Source organism: Macaca fascicularis, chromosome 3 (assembly GCF_037993035.2).
Source record: "Macaca fascicularis isolate 582-1 chromosome 3, T2T-MFA8v1.1".
Classification (NCBI taxonomy): domain Eukaryota; kingdom Metazoa; phylum Chordata; class Mammalia; order Primates; family Cercopithecidae; genus Macaca; species Macaca fascicularis.
Window position 1 is genome coordinate 44,464,138 of NC_088377.1, and position 20,151 is coordinate 44,484,288.

At 52.2% G+C, this 20,151-nt stretch overlaps 1 protein-coding gene across 2 annotated transcripts in view; it reads right to left on the reverse strand.

Annotated features, from left to right (window-relative positions):
- Positions 1 to 10,830: 10,830 nt before the first annotated feature.
- MMD2 (monocyte to macrophage differentiation associated 2) overlaps positions 10,831 to 20,151 on the reverse strand; it is a 66,289-nt gene continuing 56,968 nt past the window's right edge. For both annotated transcript variants that reach the window (XM_074034334.1, XM_065541605.2), the window contains exon 7: positions 10,831 to 12,442. In XM_074034334.1, the coding sequence (XP_073890435.1) occupies positions 12,374 to 12,442 (69 nt within the window). In that variant the 3' untranslated portion in view covers positions 10,831 to 12,373. The remainder of the gene's footprint in view (positions 12,443 to 20,151) is intronic.

Below are 20,151 nucleotides of genomic sequence, written 5' to 3' on the forward strand. Positions count from 1 at the left end.
CAATAGCCAAGGGGGGGAGAGGGGGTGGCTATTGGTCCCCACCTCGCGGGGGGTGGCTCACCCCCCTGCGAGGTGGCTCCCAATAGCCAAGGGGGGGAGAGGGGGTGGCTATTGGTCCCCACCTCGCGGGGGGTGGCTCACCCCCCTGCGAGGTGGCTCCCAATAGCCAAGGGGGGGAGAGGGGGTGGCTATTGGTCCCCACCTCGCGGGGGGTGGCTCACCCCCCTGCGAGGTGGCTCCCAATAGCCAAGGGGGGGAGAGGGGGTGGCTATTGGTCCCCACCTCGCGGGGGGTGGCTCACCCCCCTGCGAGGTGGCTCCCAATAGCCAAGGGGGGGAGAGGGGGTGGCTATTGGTCCCCACCTCGCGGGGGGTGGCTCACCCCCCTGCGAGGTGGCTCCCAATAGCCAAGGGGGGGAGAGGGGGTGGCTATTGGTCCCCACCTCGCGGGGGGTGGCTCACCCCCCTGCGAGGTGGCTCCCAATAGCCAAGGGGGGGAGAGGGGGTGGCTATTGGTCCCCACCTCGCGGGGGGTGGCTCACCCCCCTGCGAGGTGGCTCCCAATAGCCAAGGGGGGGAGAGGGGGTGGCTATTGGTCCCCACCTCGCGGGGGGTGGCTCACCCCCCTGCGAGGTGGCTCCCAATAGCCAAGGGGGGGAGAGGGGGTGGCTATTGGTCCCCACCTCGCGGGGGGTGGCTCACCCCCCTGCGAGGTGGCTCCCAATAGCCAAGGGGGGGAGAGGGGGTGGCTATTGGTCCCCACCTCGCGGGGGGTGGCTCACCCCCCTGCGAGGTGGCTCCCAATAGCCAAGGGGGGGAGAGGGGGTGGCTATTGGTCCCCACCTCGCGGGGGGTGGCTCACCCCCCTGCGAGGTGGCTCCCAATAGCCAAGGGGGGGAGAGGGGGTGGCTATTGGTCCCCACCTCGCGGGGGGTGGCTCACCCCCCTGCGAGGTGGCTCCCAATAGCCAAGGGGGGGAGAGGGGGTGGCTATTGGTCCCCACCTCGCGGGGGGTGGCTCACCCCCCTGCGAGGTGGCTCCCAATAGCCAAGGGGGGGAGAGGGGGTGGCTATTGGTCCCCACCTCGCGGGGGGTGGCTCACCCCCCTGCGAGGTGGCTCCCAATAGCCAAGGGGGGGAGAGGGGGTGGCTATTGGTCCCCACCTCGCGGGGGGTGGCTCACCCCCCTGCGAGGTGGCTCCCAATAGCCAAGGGGGGGAGAGGGGGTGGCTATTGGTCCCCACCTCGCGGGGGGTGGCTCACCCCCCTGCGAGGTGGCTCCCAATAGCCAAGGGGGGGAGAGGGGGTGGCTATTGGTCCCCACCTCGCGGGGGGTGGCTCACCCCCCTGCGAGGTGGCTCCCAATAGCCAAGGGGGGGAGAGGGGGTGGCTATTGGTCCCCACCTCGCGGGGGGTGGCTCACCCCCCTGCGAGGTGGCTCCCAATAGCCAAGGGGGGGAGAGGGGGTGGCTATTGGTCCCCACCTCGCGGGGGGTGGCTCACCCCCCTGCGAGGTGGCTCCCAATAGCCAAGGGGGGGAGAGGGGGTGGCTATTGGTCCCCACCTCGCGGGGGGTGGCTCACCCCCCTGCGAGGTGGCTCCCAATAGCCAAGGGGGGGAGAGGGGGTGGCTATTGGTCCCCACCTCGCGGGGGGTGGCTCACCCCCCTGCGAGGTGGCTCCCAATAGCCAAGGGGGGGAGAGGGGGTGGCTATTGGTCCCCACCTCGCGGGGGGTGGCTCACCCCCCTGCGAGGTGGCTCCCAATAGCCAAGGGGGGGAGAGGGGGTGGCTATTGGTCCCCACCTCGCGGGGGGTGGCTCACCCCCCTGCGAGGTGGCTCCCAATAGCCAAGGGGGGGAGAGGGGGTGGCTATTGGTCCCCACCTCGCGGGGGGTGGCTCACCCCCCTGCGAGGTGGCTCCCAATAGCCAAGGGGGGGAGAGGGGGTGGCTATTGGTCCCCACCTCGCGGGGGGTGGCTCACCCCCCTGCGAGGTGGCTCCCAATAGCCAAGGGGGGGAGAGGGGGTGGCTATTGGTCCCCACCTCGCGGGGGGTGGCTCACCCCCCTGCGAGGTGGCTCCCAATAGCCAAGGGGGGGAGAGGGGGTGGCTATTGGTCCCCACCTCGCGGGGGGTGGCTCACCCCCCTGCGAGGTGGCTCCCAATAGCCAAGGGGGGGAGAGGGGGTGGCTATTGGTCCCCACCTCGCGGGGGGTGGCTCACCCCCCTGCGAGGTGGCTCCCAATAGCCAAGGGGGGGAGAGGGGGTGGCTATTGGTCCCCACCTCGCGGGGGGTGGCTCACCCCCCTGCGAGGTGGCTCCCAATAGCCAAGGGGGGGAGAGGGGGTGGCTATTGGTCCCCACCTCGCGGGGGGTGGCTCACCCCCCTGCGAGGTGGCTCCCAATAGCCAAGGGGGGGAGAGGGGGTGGCTATTGGTCCCCACCTCGCGGGGGGTGGCTCACCCCCCTGCGAGGTGGCTCCCAATAGCCAAGGGGGGGAGAGGGGGTGGCTATTGGTCCCCACCTCGCGGGGGGTGGCTCACCCCCCTGCGAGGTGGCTCCCAATAGCCAAGGGGGGGAGAGGGGGTGGCTATTGGTCCCCACCTCGCGGGGGGTGGCTCACCCCCCTGCGAGGTGGCTCCCAATAGCCAAGGGGGGGAGAGGGGGTGGCTATTGGTCCCCACCTCGCGGGGGGTGGCTCACCCCCCTGCGAGGTGGCTCCCAATAGCCAAGGGGGGGAGAGGGGGTGGCTATTGGTCCCCACCTCGCGGGGGGTGGCTCACCCCCCTGCGAGGTGGCTCCCAATAGCCAAGGGGGGGAGAGGGGGTGGCTATTGGTCCCCACCTCGCGGGGGGTGGCTCACCCCCCTGCGAGGTGGCTCCCAATAGCCAAGGGGGGGAGAGGGGGTGGCTATTGGTCCCCACCTCGCGGGGGGTGGCTCACCCCCCTGCGAGGTGGCTCCCAATAGCCAAGGGGGGGAGAGGGGGTGGCTATTGGTCCCCACCTCGCGGGGGGTGGCTCACCCCCCTGCCATATTGGAAGTAATGTCAGCCTCTCCTCTCCGTGAATATTAGGAGCACTATCCCAGGCTAGGTGTACGCCTCCTGCTCTATGAGACGTCGTATCATTCTCTTCCTTCCAGGATATTAATAACAGTATCACAGGCCGGGTGAACACAGCTTTCCATACTGTGATTATTATCATACTCTCCCCCTCCGGATACTAGGAACCATATCACAGAAGACCTGTACTCTCCCTGGGATATTGGGAGTAATATCATAAGCTTCTTCCGTGAATATTAGGAGCAATTTCACCAGGTGGCTGTCCATTCTTTGTTATGTTTCGTTTCATGTCCTACTGTTTCACCGTAGATATTAGGATTAATGTCACCACGTGAGTGTACACCTACTGCGATATTAAAACTAGTATCGTGATCTCCATCCCTGGATATTAGGAATGACATCACAGGTAGGTGTACACTCCTTGTGTTATTAGGAGTAATAATATGATTAATTATTAAACATAAATGATTGATTTTAATAATTATCAATGACACTATTAATTAGTAAATACCGTTATTAATTTTGGATAACTCTTTTACATATGTGATTATGCACGCTTAAAATTAATTATTAATTTTAATGTCTTTTAACAATATTATTAGTTCTTAATATGAATCATTATTTTATTACCAACATCTCTTAGTAATGATTTAAGCAACATTAATTGTTGAAATCATTATTTTATTATTAATAATATTACTATTAATTATTAGTATTAATCATTAACATTTTAAACCAGTATTAATTTTTACTATCTTAATTATGATTATTAATATCGATGATTATTATTAATTTTTATATTTATTAATATTAATAATTAATAGACTTGTTCCTGATATCCAGCGGGAAGAAGATGATATTACTCCCAACATCGAGGAAAGTGTACACCCCTCTATGATGTTATTCCTAATAGCCAGGGGGTATAAGATAACATTATTGAAACTACCGCAGTGGGTGTCTGTCCCCTCGGTGGTCTTGTTTCTTATATCCTGGGTGGGAGAGGATGATATGACTCCCAATATCGCAGTGGGTGTAGACCTCCCCCGTTATATTGTCCCTAACATCCAAAGGTGGAGAGGATGATACTTCTTTCTATTTCACAGTGGGTGTACACTACCCCTGTGATATGATTCCTAATATCCAGTGGGCGAGAGGAATAGTCTCAATATTGCAGGAGGTGTACACTGCCGAGTGATATTGTTCCTAATATTCAGGGATGGAGAAGATATCACCCCCTATAGAGCAGTGGGTATTCACTCCTTCTGTGACATTGTTCCTAATAGCCAGCTGGGGAGAGGAAGACATTACTCCCAATATTGTAGGGGGTATACACCGCCTTGTGATATTGTTTCCTATATCCTGGGAGGGAGACGATGATGCCAGCAGCAATATCGCAGGGGGTGTACACACCCACTGTGATATTGTTCTGAATATCCAGAGGGAAAGAAAATGATATGACTCCCAATATCACAGGGGGTGTACATCCTCCTGTGATATTGTTTCTTATATTCAGGGGGAGAGGATGATATGACTCCCAATATCACAGGGGTTGTACACACCTCCTGCGATATTGTTCCTAATGTCCCAAAGGGGAGAGCATAATATTTCTCTCAATATCGTAGGGGGTGTACACCTACTTTGTAATATTGTTCTTAATATCCACGATGGGAGAGGATGATATGACTCCCAATATCACAAGAAGTGTACAGCCACCTGTGATATAGTTCCTAACATCTGGGTGAGGAGAGGATGATATTACTGCCCATACCGCTCGAGTTGTAAAACCGCTTTGATATTTTGCCTATAATCCTGAGGGGAGAGGATGATATTGCTCCCAATATCGAAGAAGGCGTACACTCCCCTGTGACACTATGCCTAATATCCACTTTGGGAGACGATGACACTACGCCCAATATCGCAGGGGATGTACACCCACACTGGGATATTGTTCCTTATGTAGAGAATGGGAGAAGATGCTATTGCTCCCAATAGCACAGGGACTGTGGCTGTACACCCCTCCTGTGATACTGTTCTTAATATGCTAGGGAAGAGAGGATGATACTACACCCAATATTGCAGGGGAAGTACACCCACCCAGTGATATTGTTCTTAATGTACTCCACCTCCCACCACCAGGGATATCGTTCCTAATATCCAGGGGAAGAGAGGATAACATTAAGCCCAATATCGTGGGGCAGTGTCACACCCTCTGTGATGTTGTTCCTAGTATGGAAAGGTAGAGACAATGATATTACTGGCCATATGGCAGGGGGTGTACACCTTTCTGTGATATCGTTTTGGACATTCAGTGGGGGAGAGGATAACATGAATCCCAATATCGCTGAAGGTGTACAGACCTCTGTGATGTAGTTCCTAATATACAGGGGAAAGAGAAGAATATTGCTCTCAATATCGCAGGGGGTGTAACCACCCTGCCCCCTGTATATTGTTCCTGATATGCAGCGGGGTGGAGGCTGACAGTACTCCCAATATCCCAGAAGGTGCACACACACCCGTGATATCGTTCCTAATATCCAGTGGGAAAGAGGCTGATTTTACTTTCGATATCGCAGTGGGTGTACACCGCCCCCAAACCTCGGGTATCGTTCCTAATATCCAGGTGGGAAGAAGATGACATGGCTGATAATATCGAAGGGGGTGGACACCTCTTCCGTGATATGGTTCCTCTTATCCAGGGGGTGAATGGATGATATTACTCCCAATAAAGTAGGAACCGTACAGCCACCTTGGGATTTTGTCCTTAATAACCACAGGGGAGAGGTGATATTACTACCAACATCGCAAGGGGTGTACACCCCTCCTGTGATATTCTTTCTTACATCCAGGAAAGGAGAAGATGGTATTACTACCAATATTGAAGGGATGGACAGCCCCCAAGAGATATTGTTCTAAAGATACAGGTTGAAGGAGGATGAGATTCCATCCAATATAACAAGGGGTGTACACCCCGCCTGTGATATGAATCGTAAAACCTAGAAGAAGAGAGAATGACATTGCTTCCAAAAACACACGGGGTTAACACCCACCCTGTGATATTGTTCCTGTCATCCAAAGGAAGAGATGATGATACTACTCCAACTAACGGAGAAGGTACACACCCCCTGTGATATTGTTCCTCATAAGTTGTGGGGGAGAGCATGATATTACTTCCAGTATGACAGTGGCTTGACACCTAGTCTGTGATATTGCTCCTAATTTCCAGTAGGTAAAGTACGATGTTCCTGCCAAGAGAGTAGTGGATGTACAGCTGCCCTGTGATATGTCTCTGAATATTCAGGGAAACAAAGGAGGACATTACCCCAAATCTCCCAAAAAGTGTACACCCGTTGTGTGGTATGGTTGCTAATATCCGGAGATGCAGAGGATGGTATTTGTTCTCCTGTCGCAGGCTGTGTACACACAACCTGTGAAATTGTTCCTAATATCCTGAACAAAAGAGATGCTAATAATGGACACACATTGCAGGGGGGAGTAATTGGCTATTACGATCCACATCGCAGGGGGTGAGGCACTCCCCACGATATGGGGAGTAATAACAACCCCCTCTCCCCACTGGCTATTACGATCCATGTCGCAGGGCACTTCAGGACACCTGCCCTGCCCCAACCTTAACCGAGACAGTGGGTGTCATGGGACCACCTCAGGGTGGGTGGCAGCTCAGCTCGAAGGTATCCCTGCTGCCAAAGACCAACTGCTCCTGCTAGTTTGAATCTGGCCACAGGGTCTCTGTTGGTGAGACAGGTGACCTTGAGGCAGACACCCTGAAATCTAGCACGACAGAGCTCAACGCCCCCATGAGAGGCATCATAGCACGCAGACTTTGCAGACATTCTAGCGAAGGCCGCAGCAGGCCCTGAGTGAGGAACAAGCTGACCAAGATCCTGGGGTTCTGCCACACAGCCCTTAAACCAGGGACTGGAAACTGTTTCCCTAAAGAGCCAGGAGTCAGTATTTTCAGCTTTGCCAACTGATCTTTGCCTCAAGGATGCAACTCTGCCATGACTGCACGACAGCAGCCTTCTGCAGGTGGCCTGTGAAGAGATGGGCATGACTGCACCCCCATCAAACTTTACTTACGGACATGGACACTTCTCAGTGACATGAAGTGTTATTTTTTATTTGTTCAACCATTTGGAAATGTAAAATCCATTCTTGATTCACAGGCCACAAGAGGAAGCAGGTACGGGCTGCCCCTGGCCGACCTCTGGAATGAGCTTAGAGAAGGAAATGACAGGCTTGGCCAGCATAGCCTCCTCACAGCAGATCCACTGCAAGAGGGTCCTTCATAGCAATCACTTCTCATCCTTCATCTTGGCTTCAAGTGCAGTTCAGGTGGAGAAAGAGAGACAGAACCCGCCTCAGCAAGAAGAAGGAAGGAGATGCAGGGTCAAGCAGCTGTGTGGATCCATCACACTCAACATTCACACCAAGAGGAGCACAGGCAGGACCAGCCCCAGGGGGCTGAAGTGGAGGCTCTCTGGGGTGGAGGACCTCTGGGTGGGCAAGATTCTCTACCTAAAACTCACATAGAAGATCTACACAGCAGTAGTTACAGAAAACACACACTAAGAAAAAGGCCAAAATAAAAATAGGACACCAAGTTTGGCCAAACGGGTCTCACAAGCCAGTAGGTAAGAAAGCCCAGGAGGGCCCACCAGAGGAGCTGGGGTTGGGTTCCTGCCTGCAGGGGGCCTGGGACACCCCATTCCCAAAGAGGAGGACCCAAGCTTTGGGGAAGAAGCTGTCAGAGTCACCCAGTGAGCTGCTCAGAGCTGGAGCCACAGAGCAGGTGAGGAGCCCTGGCCACGTCCCCGTACGGGCTGAGAAGCTGGGGTGGGGCACACCCCCCAGGGATAAATGCAAACAGTGGACCATGGGCCCTCCTCCTGCCCAGAGGATGCTCAGCTCCCAAGGGACCACCAAGGCCTGGAACCCAGGGACACACCACCTGACCATCATGCCCAGGCCTCCTGGACCAGGCAATGTCCAGTACAGGCAGGCAGTCTGGGCTTGGGGCCAGGACAGGGGTGGATGGTCCTGCTAGGCAGGCCTCCTTCTCCCTACCAGCTGGGCTGGTGGCACTGTAGTTTTGTTCTGGCAACATATTGCTGCCCACTTTGGCCACACCAGTCCCTGGCTCCCTGGATAGACCCAGTGCTGTCCAACACACCTACACAGGCCCCACTAACCCAGTGCCCACCAGTCTCCCGTCAGCCAGGAGGACTCATGCTCACCCCCTGAAGTATCCGTGGGAACCTGCATCCCACAGGGACCCACAGCTCAGGGCCAACCTCCATGGGGGCCTCTTGGTTGTGGTGGTAGGGGCAGGGGGCAGTTGACCTCCAGCCCTCCCATCCTGGCCACTGTGTTTTGTGGGGATCATTCGGTCCTGGGAGCTTCCTGGGGATCCCAGAAGGAAGAGAACAAGGTGGTCATGGCAGCCTCAGCCCCAGGCTCTGGGCCCAAGCGCAACAGAAGGAAGAGAACAGGGTGGTCATGGCAGCCTCAGAACCAGACTCTGGGCCCAAGTGCTACAGTCTTTCGGTTCTGGTTTGATCTGCTTGGTAACAACATGTCTTGTCATTCACACAAGCATTGGCTTCAATATAATGCATCAAGGGACTGTGGAGGACACAGATCAGCCTCCAGGCCAGTTACACCTGGTGACTTAGCCAATGCAGGCTGGGGAGTGGAAAAGCTGACCCCTGATCTACCCACCTACCCTGCCCACCAGATGCCAGTAGGGGCCAGGGATCCCTGACTTCAGGCAGAGGCAGACAGCACAGTTGCTGCCTCCCTTGATCCCATCCCAGGGCCCACAGGGCCTGGAGAAACCTGGCAGGGGCTGAGTTGGGAGAATCGGGCAGGGAGATGCCAAGTGAAGAATGTGAGGGACTGGGTATGAGGGGCACTAGGGTACAGGGTCTGCTTCCCCTGGGGAGGTGGCAGTGAGACATATAGTAGCCAAGCCTCCACAGGCACCACCCTGCTGCCAGGCACACGTGGTGCCCATACCCACCCCAATGGCTGCAGGAAGGTTCTTCATCAACAAAAGGGGAGGACGCACCCACAGCCACATAGGCATTGGTGCCCACACACACCAGAGAAGATAATTGCTGCTGTGCCCAAGGTGTGGGGAAAGGGGCAATGTCCCCTTCCTCCCCATGGTGGGTCCAAAATTACCCGCTCCTGCCAGCACCCCCTCCCCCAACTCCACAAGCTGCTGACCTCCACCACGGTGCCATGCCACGTGCCAAGAACAGCTCAGCGGTACATCCCAAAGGGTGCTATCCTGGAGCGGCTGTGCTGGGCAAGGGACACGTTTCCTAGTCACAGAGGTTTTCTTTCTTTACCGCTCACCGGCCCTGTGCCTCGGTTTCCCCCACTGTGGCACAGTGTAAAAATCCCATCTTGAAGGTTAGGAACCCAGAAAGGTCACCACACCTGGTGAAATGGGGGGTGAAACTCCCTGCCTTGGACCTCTTGCTCCAGCACTGATGTCCACTGGGACATGGCCAGGCCAGCATCCTGGGGAGGGCTGCATTCCCTGCCTGGGGAACCTTGCTCCCAGTTAGGGGTCACTGGAGTTGAGGCCCCTAATGGATTGGGGGAGGCACAGGGGTAGAATGGAGGTAGCCCCATCATACGGGCCTGTGTAGACCCCAGAAAACAAGCATTGAGTTCAGACTCTTGTGTGAAGTTGGCCACCTGAAAGTATTTGGGCTTTGGGGTATGATGAGGGCCTGGTTTCAGGGAACAAAGTGTGCTGGTTTGGACACGCAGGAGGTTCTCTGCAGCTCTCTCAGGTACAGGGTATGTTGCTAAGTATATGCTTTTAAAAACCCAGGAGGAGGGGGCACCCAGAAGGGGCCCTGAAGTCAAGGGCAAGGTCCAGTCCTTCCACCTGCCCAGCTGAAGACAGGCTGGAGGACAGTTCTCAAGAGTTTCATAACAAAGAAGACAAAAGAGAAATCAAAAAGACCTGGAGGATAGACAAGCTAATGAGGGCTGACTGGGATTACCCTGCCTAATCCTCAAAGCAAGCCTTCCCTATCTGTCCTCTGGGCGAGGTGAGGAAACAGGTCACAGTAGGACATTCAGACCCTGGGCAGGCAGCTGGCAGCCTGGAGCCCAAGGGGTCCAAACAGACTGTCCCAAGCCCAGCCCTCAGCCAGGAGTGGCTGCGCCCACAGCTCATTCACTGGTAAATCAGGCCAACTGGGCTGCCTGCCCTTCCCCAATCCCCCTCACTCACCATTCAACAGCCTCCCTGCTCCTGCCTGCCAGACTGCAAATGGCAGTGCACGCCCCCTTCATTCTGGATTCTCAGCTGCCCACCAGGCCATCCCTCTCTGCCAAGCCACCTGGAGCCTGGCAGTGTGCATGCGGGATGGGCAGCACCTGGAATACTTGGGCCGGCTTGGCTGGGGGCTGCGGTTCCTGTGCAGGGTGGAGTTAGCGCCCCATCCCATTCCCTGGCCCCGTGGCCCCTCTGAGAAGACCCTCCACATACTGCCAGGCCTTGACCACCAGTAGCCCCATATCCAGGAGGCATCGACGTGTTCACCTCTGATTGGCAGTGGGCATGCAATCCTGGGAGAGACCCCTTAGAATCCCAGGTATGAGAGAGCTAGGTGAGGGCAAGGGTGGCATCAGAGTGAAGGGGGCCTCCCCCTCCACACCTGTGGGTATTTCTTGAAAGGTGGAGATGAGAGACGGAGAAAGGAAATCAGACACAGTGACAAAGTCTAGAGGAAGAAATGTGGGCCCAGGGTACCTGCGCTCAGCATTCGGAGGACCCACACCATCCTCCGGCACTGGTCTCTGCAGTTCCCTCAGTATTTATTGATCACTATCTCTACTATCTCGGCAAGGGGGATGTGGCAGGACTACAGGGTAGTGGTGGGGAGAGGGTCAGCAGAAAACATGTGAGCAAAGGACTGTGTGCCATCAATAAGTGTAAGGAAAGGTGCTGTGCCTCGATGTGCACGTCGGCCAGATTATTGTTTGACTTTACACCAACATCTCCGTGCAGTAAAGAGCAGTATTGCCGCCAGCATGTCTCGCCTCCAGCCATAAGGCGGTTTTCTCCTATCTCAGTAAATAGAATGTATGGTCAGGTTTTACCCCGAGACATTCCATTCCCAGAGATGAGCAGGAGACAGATGCCTTCCTCTTATATCAACTGCAAAAAGGCCTTCCTCTTCCACTAATCCTCCTGAGCACAGACCCTTTACGGGCGTCGGGCTGGGGGACGGTCAGGTCTTTCCCTTCCCACGAGGCCATATCTCAGGCTGCCTCAGTGGGGAGAAACCTTGGACAACACCCAGGCTTTCTTGGGCAGAGGTCCCTGAGGCTTTCCGCAGTGCACTGTGTCCCTGGGTACTCCAGACTGGAGAATGGCGATGACTTTTACCAAGCATACTGCCTGCAAACACATTTTCACTAAGGCACAACCTTGAGCCAATACAGCACCTGCTTCTGTGAGCACAGGGCTGGGGCTGGGGTTACAGATTAACGCATCTTAAGGCAGAAGAATTTTTCTTAGTACAGATGAAAATGGACTTTCTTGTGTCTTCGTCTTTCTACATAGACAGAATAACAGTCTGATCTCTCTTTCTTTCCCCCACACAGAGAGTGTCACCACTGTATGTCAGCCACTGGGGGACAGGCTTCAGCTTACACCCACCTTCCAAATTCCACCCTCTCACCTTGGCAGAAGCTGGCCAGGAATTGGGGCTGATGGACGGGTGGGGTCTGCAGATGACATCAGGTCCCCATGATGGCCTCCCACATGGGTGGTGGCCCTGCAGTTCCAGGTGCCACACACACGACAGCCCCTGCTCGGACCCTGATCTTTGAGGAGGGGGAGCAGCAGAACCCGGGCACTGACCCCACAGTGCCACTCACACCCACAGACGATTCTACACACAAGCATCAGGTCTCAGTCCTGGCCACCTCCCCCTGCAGGGCCTCAGCTCTTTCCCGGGACTCACGTGGTACTTCCCCACATGCAGCTCTGGTAGGATGCATTGCTCTGTACCCCGGGGCTCTGAGGTGACAATGACCACGGTCATGCAGAGTGCAAGGGCACAGGCTGAGTGCCCATTGTGGGGACCCTGACTGCAGCACCCACAGACTATCATCAGACATGCTGGCCCCCAGGCTTAGCTAGGGCACCAGCGGTAGGAGTGCACTGCTCTGGACTCTGCAGGAGGAGGACAACTGTCAGCGCATCTTTATGTTCTCCTGCTGGTGTCACTCTGTGCTTCTCATCTCCTGGTTGTAGGATTCAGGGCAGACTCTCTGAACACCTTGTGGGAAACAGCAGAGTCCAGCAGAGAAGAGGAGAAAAGCCCAGCTGCAAAGATGAAAAAATGGCAGGTGTGACATGGACCCCCATTCAGATTCTGTATTTAAATGAGGTCTTCCGGAACACCTGCTCTTATTGGATAATACTTCAAATATATATATATATTTTTTTTATTTTTCTTTTTCTTTTTTTTTCAGACAGGTCTCGCTCTGTAGTCCATGCTGGAGTGCAGTGGCATGATCTCGGCTCACTGCAACCTCTGCCTCCCAGGGCCTGGTTCAAGCAGTTCTCCTGCCTCAGCCTCCCGAATAGCTGAGATTACAGACAAGCACCACCAGGCCCAGCTAATTTTTTTTTTTCTTGAGACGGAGTCTTGCTCTGTCACCCATGCTGGAGTGCAGTGGCGCGATCTCGACTCACTGCAATTTCCATCTCCCGGGTTCAAGCTATTTTCCTGGCTCAGCCTCCTGAGTAGCTGGGACTACAGGTGCTCACCATTAGGTCTGGCTAATTTTTGTATTTTTAGTAGAGAAGGGATTTCACCATGTTGGCCAGGCTAGTCTTCAACTCCTGACCTCGTGATCCGCCCGCCTCATTCTTCCTACTATGCCTCACTGTTTTTGTTTTTTGTTTTTTTTTTTTTTTTTGACCGAGAGTCTCACTCCATCACCCAGGCTGGAGGGAGTGCAGTGGCATGATCTCGGCTCACTGCAAGCTCCACCTCTCGGGTTCATGCCATTCTCCTGCCTCAGCCTCCAGAGTAACTGGGACTACAGGCACCTGCCACCAAGCCCGGCTAATGTTTTGTGTTTTTAGTAGAGACGGGGTTTCACCGTGTTAGCCAGGATGGTCTCGATCTCCTGACCTTGTGCGACAGAGCGAGGTCGCCTGGGTGACAGAGTGGGACTCTGTCTCAAAAAAAAAAAAAGAAAAAAGAACAATAAAAACCAAATTCACTCAAAAGAAATGAAAACAAGATGACAAGTCAATGGCACTGAAAACAGAAAATCAACAGAAGAACTCAATAGGATAATAGCTGTTTCTTCATAAAGATCAACAAAATTGGTAACTATCAAGCAAGGCTAACAAAGAAAAAAATAAATCACACAAATTACTGTAAGGTGAGTACAAAAGTAATGACAGTTTTTGCATTCTTGGAATTTGCTGTTTGATACTGGAATACCCTCTTAAATAAATGTGGTTATGTTATTCATCATTTTAATGGGCATTTCTTGCCTTTTTTTTTTTTTTTTTTTTTTTTTTTGCTAATGACTTATTACTTATTTCTTTTAGACTATGGAAATGACGCCAGACAAAAAGCAAATTCAAGCGACTTTCTTATTCGAGTTCAAAATGGGTCCTAAAGCAGGGGAGCCAACTCACAACATCAACGCATTTGGCCCAGGAACTGCTTATCAATGTACAGCGCAGTGATTCAAGAAGTTTTGCAAAGGAGACGAGAGCCTTGAAGATGAGGAGCGTAGTGGGCGGCCACTGGAAGTTGATAACCACCAATTGAGAGCAACCACTGAATTTGATCCTCTGACAGCCACACGAGAAGTTGTGGAAGAACTGAATGTCGACCATTCTATGGTCATCCGGCAGGTGAAGTCAATTGGAAAGTTGGAAAAGCTTGATAAGTGGGTGCCTCATGAGCTGACCAATATTTTAAAAATCATCCTTTTGGCCGGGCGCAGTGGCTCAAGCCTGTAATCCCAGCACTTTGGGAGGCCAAGACGGGTGGATCACGAGGTCAGGAGATCGAGACCATCCTGGCTAACACGGTGAAACCCCGTCTCTACTAAAAAAAAAATACAAAAAACTAGCCGCGCGAGGTGGCGGGCGCCTGTAGTCCCAGCTACTAGGGAGGCTGAGGCAGGAGAATGGCGTGAACCCAGGAGGCGGAGCTTGCAGTGAGCTGAGATCCGGCCACTGCACTCCAGCCTGGGCAACAGAGCGAGACTCCGTCTCAAAAAAAAAAAAAAATCATCCTTTTGAAGTGTCATCTTCTCTTATTCTATGAAACAACAATGAACCATTTCTTGATCAGATTGTGACATGCCACGAAAAGTGGATTTCATACAACAGCCAGCTCAGTGGTCGGACTGAGAAGAAGCTCCAAACCACTTCTCAAAGTCAAACTTGCACCAAAAAGAGGTCATGGTCACCATTTGGTGGTCAGCTGCTGGTCTTCTGATCCACTACAGCTTTTGAGTCCTGGTGAAATCATTACATCTGAAAAGTATGCCGAGCTAATCGATGAGATGCACGGAAAACTGCAGCCCCTGCAGTTCGAGACCAGCCTGGGCAACATGGTGAAACTCCATCTCCACTAAAATACAAAAAATTAGCTGGGCATGGCAGCATGCGCCTGTAGTCTCAGTTACTTGGGAGGCTGAGACAGGAGAATTGCTCAAACCTGGGAGGCAGAGGTTGCAGTGAGCTGAGATTGTGCCACTGCACTCCAGCCTGGGCGATGGAGCAAGAGTCCATGTCAAAATAAATAAATAAAATAAAACAGGGTGTTTGACCAACTTTCCCAGCTGGGTCCCTAGCATCAACCAACAGATGTGTACACGAACACACCTTCAAGTGATTCCAGCCTCAACTTCCACCTCCTCTAGCTGAGCCCCAGACTCTAACTCCTGTCCCGTGAAAACCACAAAAGACATAGATATTATTGTTTTAAGCCACCATTTTACGATAATTTATGACATGCAGTAGTAGAGAGCTAATACAGGAGTTTTCATTTTCTTTGTCTTTTCTAAATACCCCATTTTGGTTTTTTCTTTAGTGTTACTCCACCCCCATTTATATCAGCAATAATTATCCCATTTTCTGTCTTTCTTTTTCTTTCTTTCTTTTTTTTTTTTTTCTTTTTCTTTTTTTTTTTTTTTTGAGACAGAGTCTAGCTCTGTCACCCAGGCTGCAGTACGGTGGTCCGATCTCAGCTCACTGTAACCTCACCTCCCGGGTTCAAGTGATTCTCCTGCCTCAGCCTCTGGAGTAGCTGGGATTACAGGTACCCACCACCAGAGCCGGCTAATTTTTATATTTTTAGTAGAGACGGAGTTTCACCATGTTGGCCAGGCTGGTTTGGAACTCCAGACCCCAAGTGATCCCCCTCCTCAGCACCCCCAAAGTGTTGGGATTACAGGCGTGAGCCACCACGCCTGGCCTTAATTATCCCATTTTCTACAGTGAACAGAGATCAGTTTTATAAAAAGAATTGGCAAGTGTTATGTTAAAAAAAAAAAAAAAAAAAAAAAAAAAAGACAATTAGGCCAGAGTGAGACACCTTGATTTTCTTTTTTTTTTTTTTTTAATTTACGTTCTTTGTACTCCACTAGAAACAATAATATTCAGCAAAGGGATTATTCTTCTTAATATAAATGTTTATCAAATACTGTGTTAATACAAAATAGCAATTTCACAAACACAGAAAGGGTCCAATACCAGCAGGACATTTTTTAAAAGTCATGCCGCAAACGCCACTCTCAGACATTGTAGACATTCTAGGTCTATAAAAGTGAATATGAAAGACAATCATATAGTTGCTGTTTTCCCCCACCCCAGAGAAAGGCCTTAAGAAGCAGCGAGGCCTGCACCTGCAGAGGTGGGGAAGCTCCTAGTGGAACCTGGCAGTGTAAACAGGACTGGTGGGCAGTGCGTTCCGTGAAAGGCGGGAGCCTGAAATTTGAAAATGCTTATGGAGGCAGAGTAGCCCTTCCAACATTGATTGCCCTCCTTCCTTTCTCTAGTGTATTTAATCTTGCTTTCTTTTTCTTTTTCTTTTTCTCTTGAGACAGAGTCCCACTCTATCACCCAGACTGGAGTGCATTGGTGTGATCTCGGCTCACTGCAACCTCTGCCTCCCGGGTTCAAGAGATTCTCCTGCCTCAGCCTCCCGAGCAGCTGGAATTACAGGTGTGTGCCACCACAGCCAGCTAATTTTTGTATTTTTAGTAGAGATGGGGTTTCGCCATGTTGGCTAGGCTGGTCTTGAACTCCTGGCCTCAAGTCATCCACCCGCCTTGGCCTCCCAAAGTGCTGGGATTACAGGCATGAGCCACCACACCCGACCTATTTAATCTCTTTCTCCTGCCTTCTAAGCCCTCCTGACCTGATGCTGCCTTAAGTTCAGGGCTATGCTGCCTATTGGGTCTCTAGGACCACCTAGCCTCAAGGTCCCCCACAAACATGGGCCATCACGAAGACAAGAGGCCATGAAATGTGATCCTGTATTCCTCCCAGTGGGGTCAGGGTTCTGGGTAACCAGATTCTTGGAAGCTCCTAATTTCTTTCTTCTTACCTGTCCCCACATGGCCTGGGGGCACTCTGACTCCCAAGGTATAACACCATGCTGAGCCCTACCAATTGCAGCAAATAGACACTAAGCGCCTATTACCAACAACTATGGCTTTCCGGGAATGTACCACTAAGAATAGCTTTCGGAACTTAGGATTCAGAACCACTCATGGGTCATAAGATCAATCTGGTGGGTTGCAACCAGCAATTTGAAAGCATGACATAAGATGGGATGGGATAGGACAGGGCAGGGAAGGATAGGATAAGATTGGATGGTGCTAGGATTTGTGTCTCTCCAAATTCTATGTTGAAAACCTAATTCCAAGGTGATGATATTAAGAAATGAAGTATTTGGGCAGGGCATAGTGGCTCCCAACTATAATTGCAGCTCTTTGGGAGGTGATCAAGGTGGGCAGATCACTTGAGGTCAGGAGTTCAAGACCAGCCTGGCCAACATGGTGAAACCCCGTCTCTACTAAAAATACAAAAATTAGCTGCGCGCCATGGTACGCATCTGTAATCTCAGCTACTTGGGAGGCTGAGGCAGGAGAATTGCTTGAACCTGGGAGGTGGAGGTTGCAGTGAGCCAAGATGACACCATTGCACTCCAGCCTGGGCAACAGAGTGAGACTCTATCTCAGAAAAAAAGAAAGAAAGAAAGAAAGAGAGAGAGAGAGAGCAAGGAAGGAAGGAAGGAAGGAGGCTAGAACGGAAGGAAGCTAGGACGGAAGGAAGGGAGGGCTTGGAAGGTCATTAGGTCAGGGATGCTGAACCTTCATGAATGGGATTAGCACCCTTACACAAGAGGCCTGAGAGAGCTGCTTTGCCCATGTGTTGGCCATGGGAGGAGACAATGAGAAAACACCACCTAGGAACCAGGAAGCAGCCCTCACCAGACACCGAACTTGCCAGTTCCTTGTTCTTGGACGAATCACCTCCAGAACCATGAGAAATAAATTCCTGTTGTTTATAATCCACCCATTCCATGGTATTTTGTTATAGCAGCCAAAATAGACAAAGGCTAGGACAGGATAGGATAGGATAGCAAATATCAGAGCACATCACCAGTCAGTCCTATTTCAGTAAACTGGAATCAATGTGTAAGATGTACTTTTTTTTTTTTTTTGAAATGAAGTCTTGCTTTGTCGCCCAGGCTGGAGTGCAGTGGTACGATCTCAGCTCACTGCAGCCTCCGCTTCCTGGGTTAAGCAATTCTCCTGTCTCAGTCTCCTGAGTAGCTGGGATTACAGGCATCAGCCGCTGTGCCCAGCTAATTTTTGTATTTTGAGTAGAGACGGTGGGAGGGAGTTTCACCGTGTTGGCCAGGCTGGCTTCGAACACCTGACCTCAGGTGATTCACCCACCTCCATCTCCCAAAGTGCTGGGATTACAGGCATGAGCCACCTCGCCCAGCCTGGAAAATGTGTTTCTTAGTATGAATCTTCATCAAAATGGCTTGAAAAACACTGCCCTATGGGAGTAAAGAGAAGACAGCTGACCTCTGCCACCTGGACCCTGGGTGATGAAATGGGCGGGTCACATGATACACAGGTAAACGCAACACCTAACCCGTAAGTGCTGCTGGCCCCAGCCAGGATGTAGCACCCTCCCCTTTTAACACTGCAACAGGGGCAAAAATCTGTTTGAAAGTCCATCAGGAAGCCAGATTTGCAAAGAGAAAGTTGTCAGGACAAGCTGAAGGTATGTGAGCAGACAGACCTCCACTCAGATCTGTGATAACCAGTCATGGCTGCGCCAAGTCCAGAAGATCCCAAATCCTCATCCCAAAATGCCAGATGGATAAAAACAGTCACCTATGTATGCACTCATAATGCTTTAAATAAAATATTGCCTAGTTAAGGTATTTAAATACCTCTTTATCGTGTAGCTGCTGGTGGAGAAAGCTCTGCACAGAGATGGACGCTATAGGAGACGGGTCCGCAGCCCACAGCCTCCTTTCTGCATAGTCAAGTCCCCAGAACAAAGGGCTTTCCCAGAACTGAGGTTACAGAGGCTGCCAGGCCGCACAGGAGGCTTTGACCACAAAGTGTCCTTGCCCACCAGAGAGACTTCCAGCCTTTGCCCGTTCCCTGCGGTGGCCTGATGGGAGGCAGAGGCAGAGAACATCAGTGTTTGTGTCTTCAGACCTACCAAAGCTCAGGACGAACTGACAAAATCGGGATCCAGCAGCCAGGACACGGGGTTGCTAGGAGGACTTAGGGAAATGGCCTTTACCTACCTGGCCTCTCAGGGAGCAAAACCGCTGGGTGTTGTGGAGCCCCGCCTGCACCAGCTAGATGACCCTGGACAAGTCACTTAACCTGTCTGACCAACCTCAGTATCCTCATGTAGCATGAAAACAGTAATTTCAGCCCAGCACGGTGGCTCATGCCTGTAATCCTCGCACTTTGGGAGGCCGAGGTGGGTGGATCACTTGAGGTCAGGAGTTCGAGACCAGCCTGGCCAACGTGGTGAAACCCTGTCTCTACTAAAAATACAAAAATTAGCTGGGCAGGGTGGCAGGTGCCTGTAATCCCAGCTACTTGGGAGGCTGAGACAGGAGAATCACTTGAGCCCGGGAGGTGGATGTTGCAGTGAGCCGAGATTATACCACCGCACTCCAGCCTGGGTCACAGAGTGAGACCGTGTCTCAAAAAAAAAAAAAAAAAAAAGAAAAAGAAAACAGTAATTTCATCTTGTGAGGTTCTGGAAGAGCAAAATACAAGAAGAGGGATGCGAATGTGTGCATGTTCATAAGTGTGCATATTATCTCTTATACTGGTAAGAAGGGAGATGGTGTGCAGAGATGTATCCATGGGATGCAGGTCATGGTGTGCCTGTAAATTAGCTCTCCAAAAACATGAAGCTCTGATCTGTAGCATTTGCCCATCACCGTGGTGTAAACACTCACACCTTGGTTAATTTCACCCTATCAGTCTTCTAATAACTTGCAAAAGCCTGAATATGTAACAATCGGTCTCCAGGGTGCCCTAAGGATGTAAGAACACCGACACCTTCAATGACTCCTCATCTCCCGCCCCAGCAGTAGAGCGACATGAGATGGGATGGTATACCCTCCTCATGTAAAGTGCTCATGGTTCGCCCTTCAGCAGCGTCCCCCCTACAACCCATATCCCCTCTTCTGCCGCCCACCAGATCAGCAGCAGAACAAGTGTGGGCCTCCTCCTGCCTCCTCCTCTCCACACCTTGCTCTTCGTGCCAGGGTTGACTGTTCTGTATCTTCCATATAAAACAGCTCTCTGGGCCGGGTGCGTTGGCTCATGCCTGTAATCCCAGCACTTTGGGAGGCCAAGGTGTGTGGATCACCTGAGGTCAGGAATTCGAGACCAGACTGACCAACATGGTGAAACCCCGTCTCTACTAAAAATACAAAAATTAGCCAGGCATGGTGGTGCACACCTGTAATCCCAGATACTTGGGAGACTGGG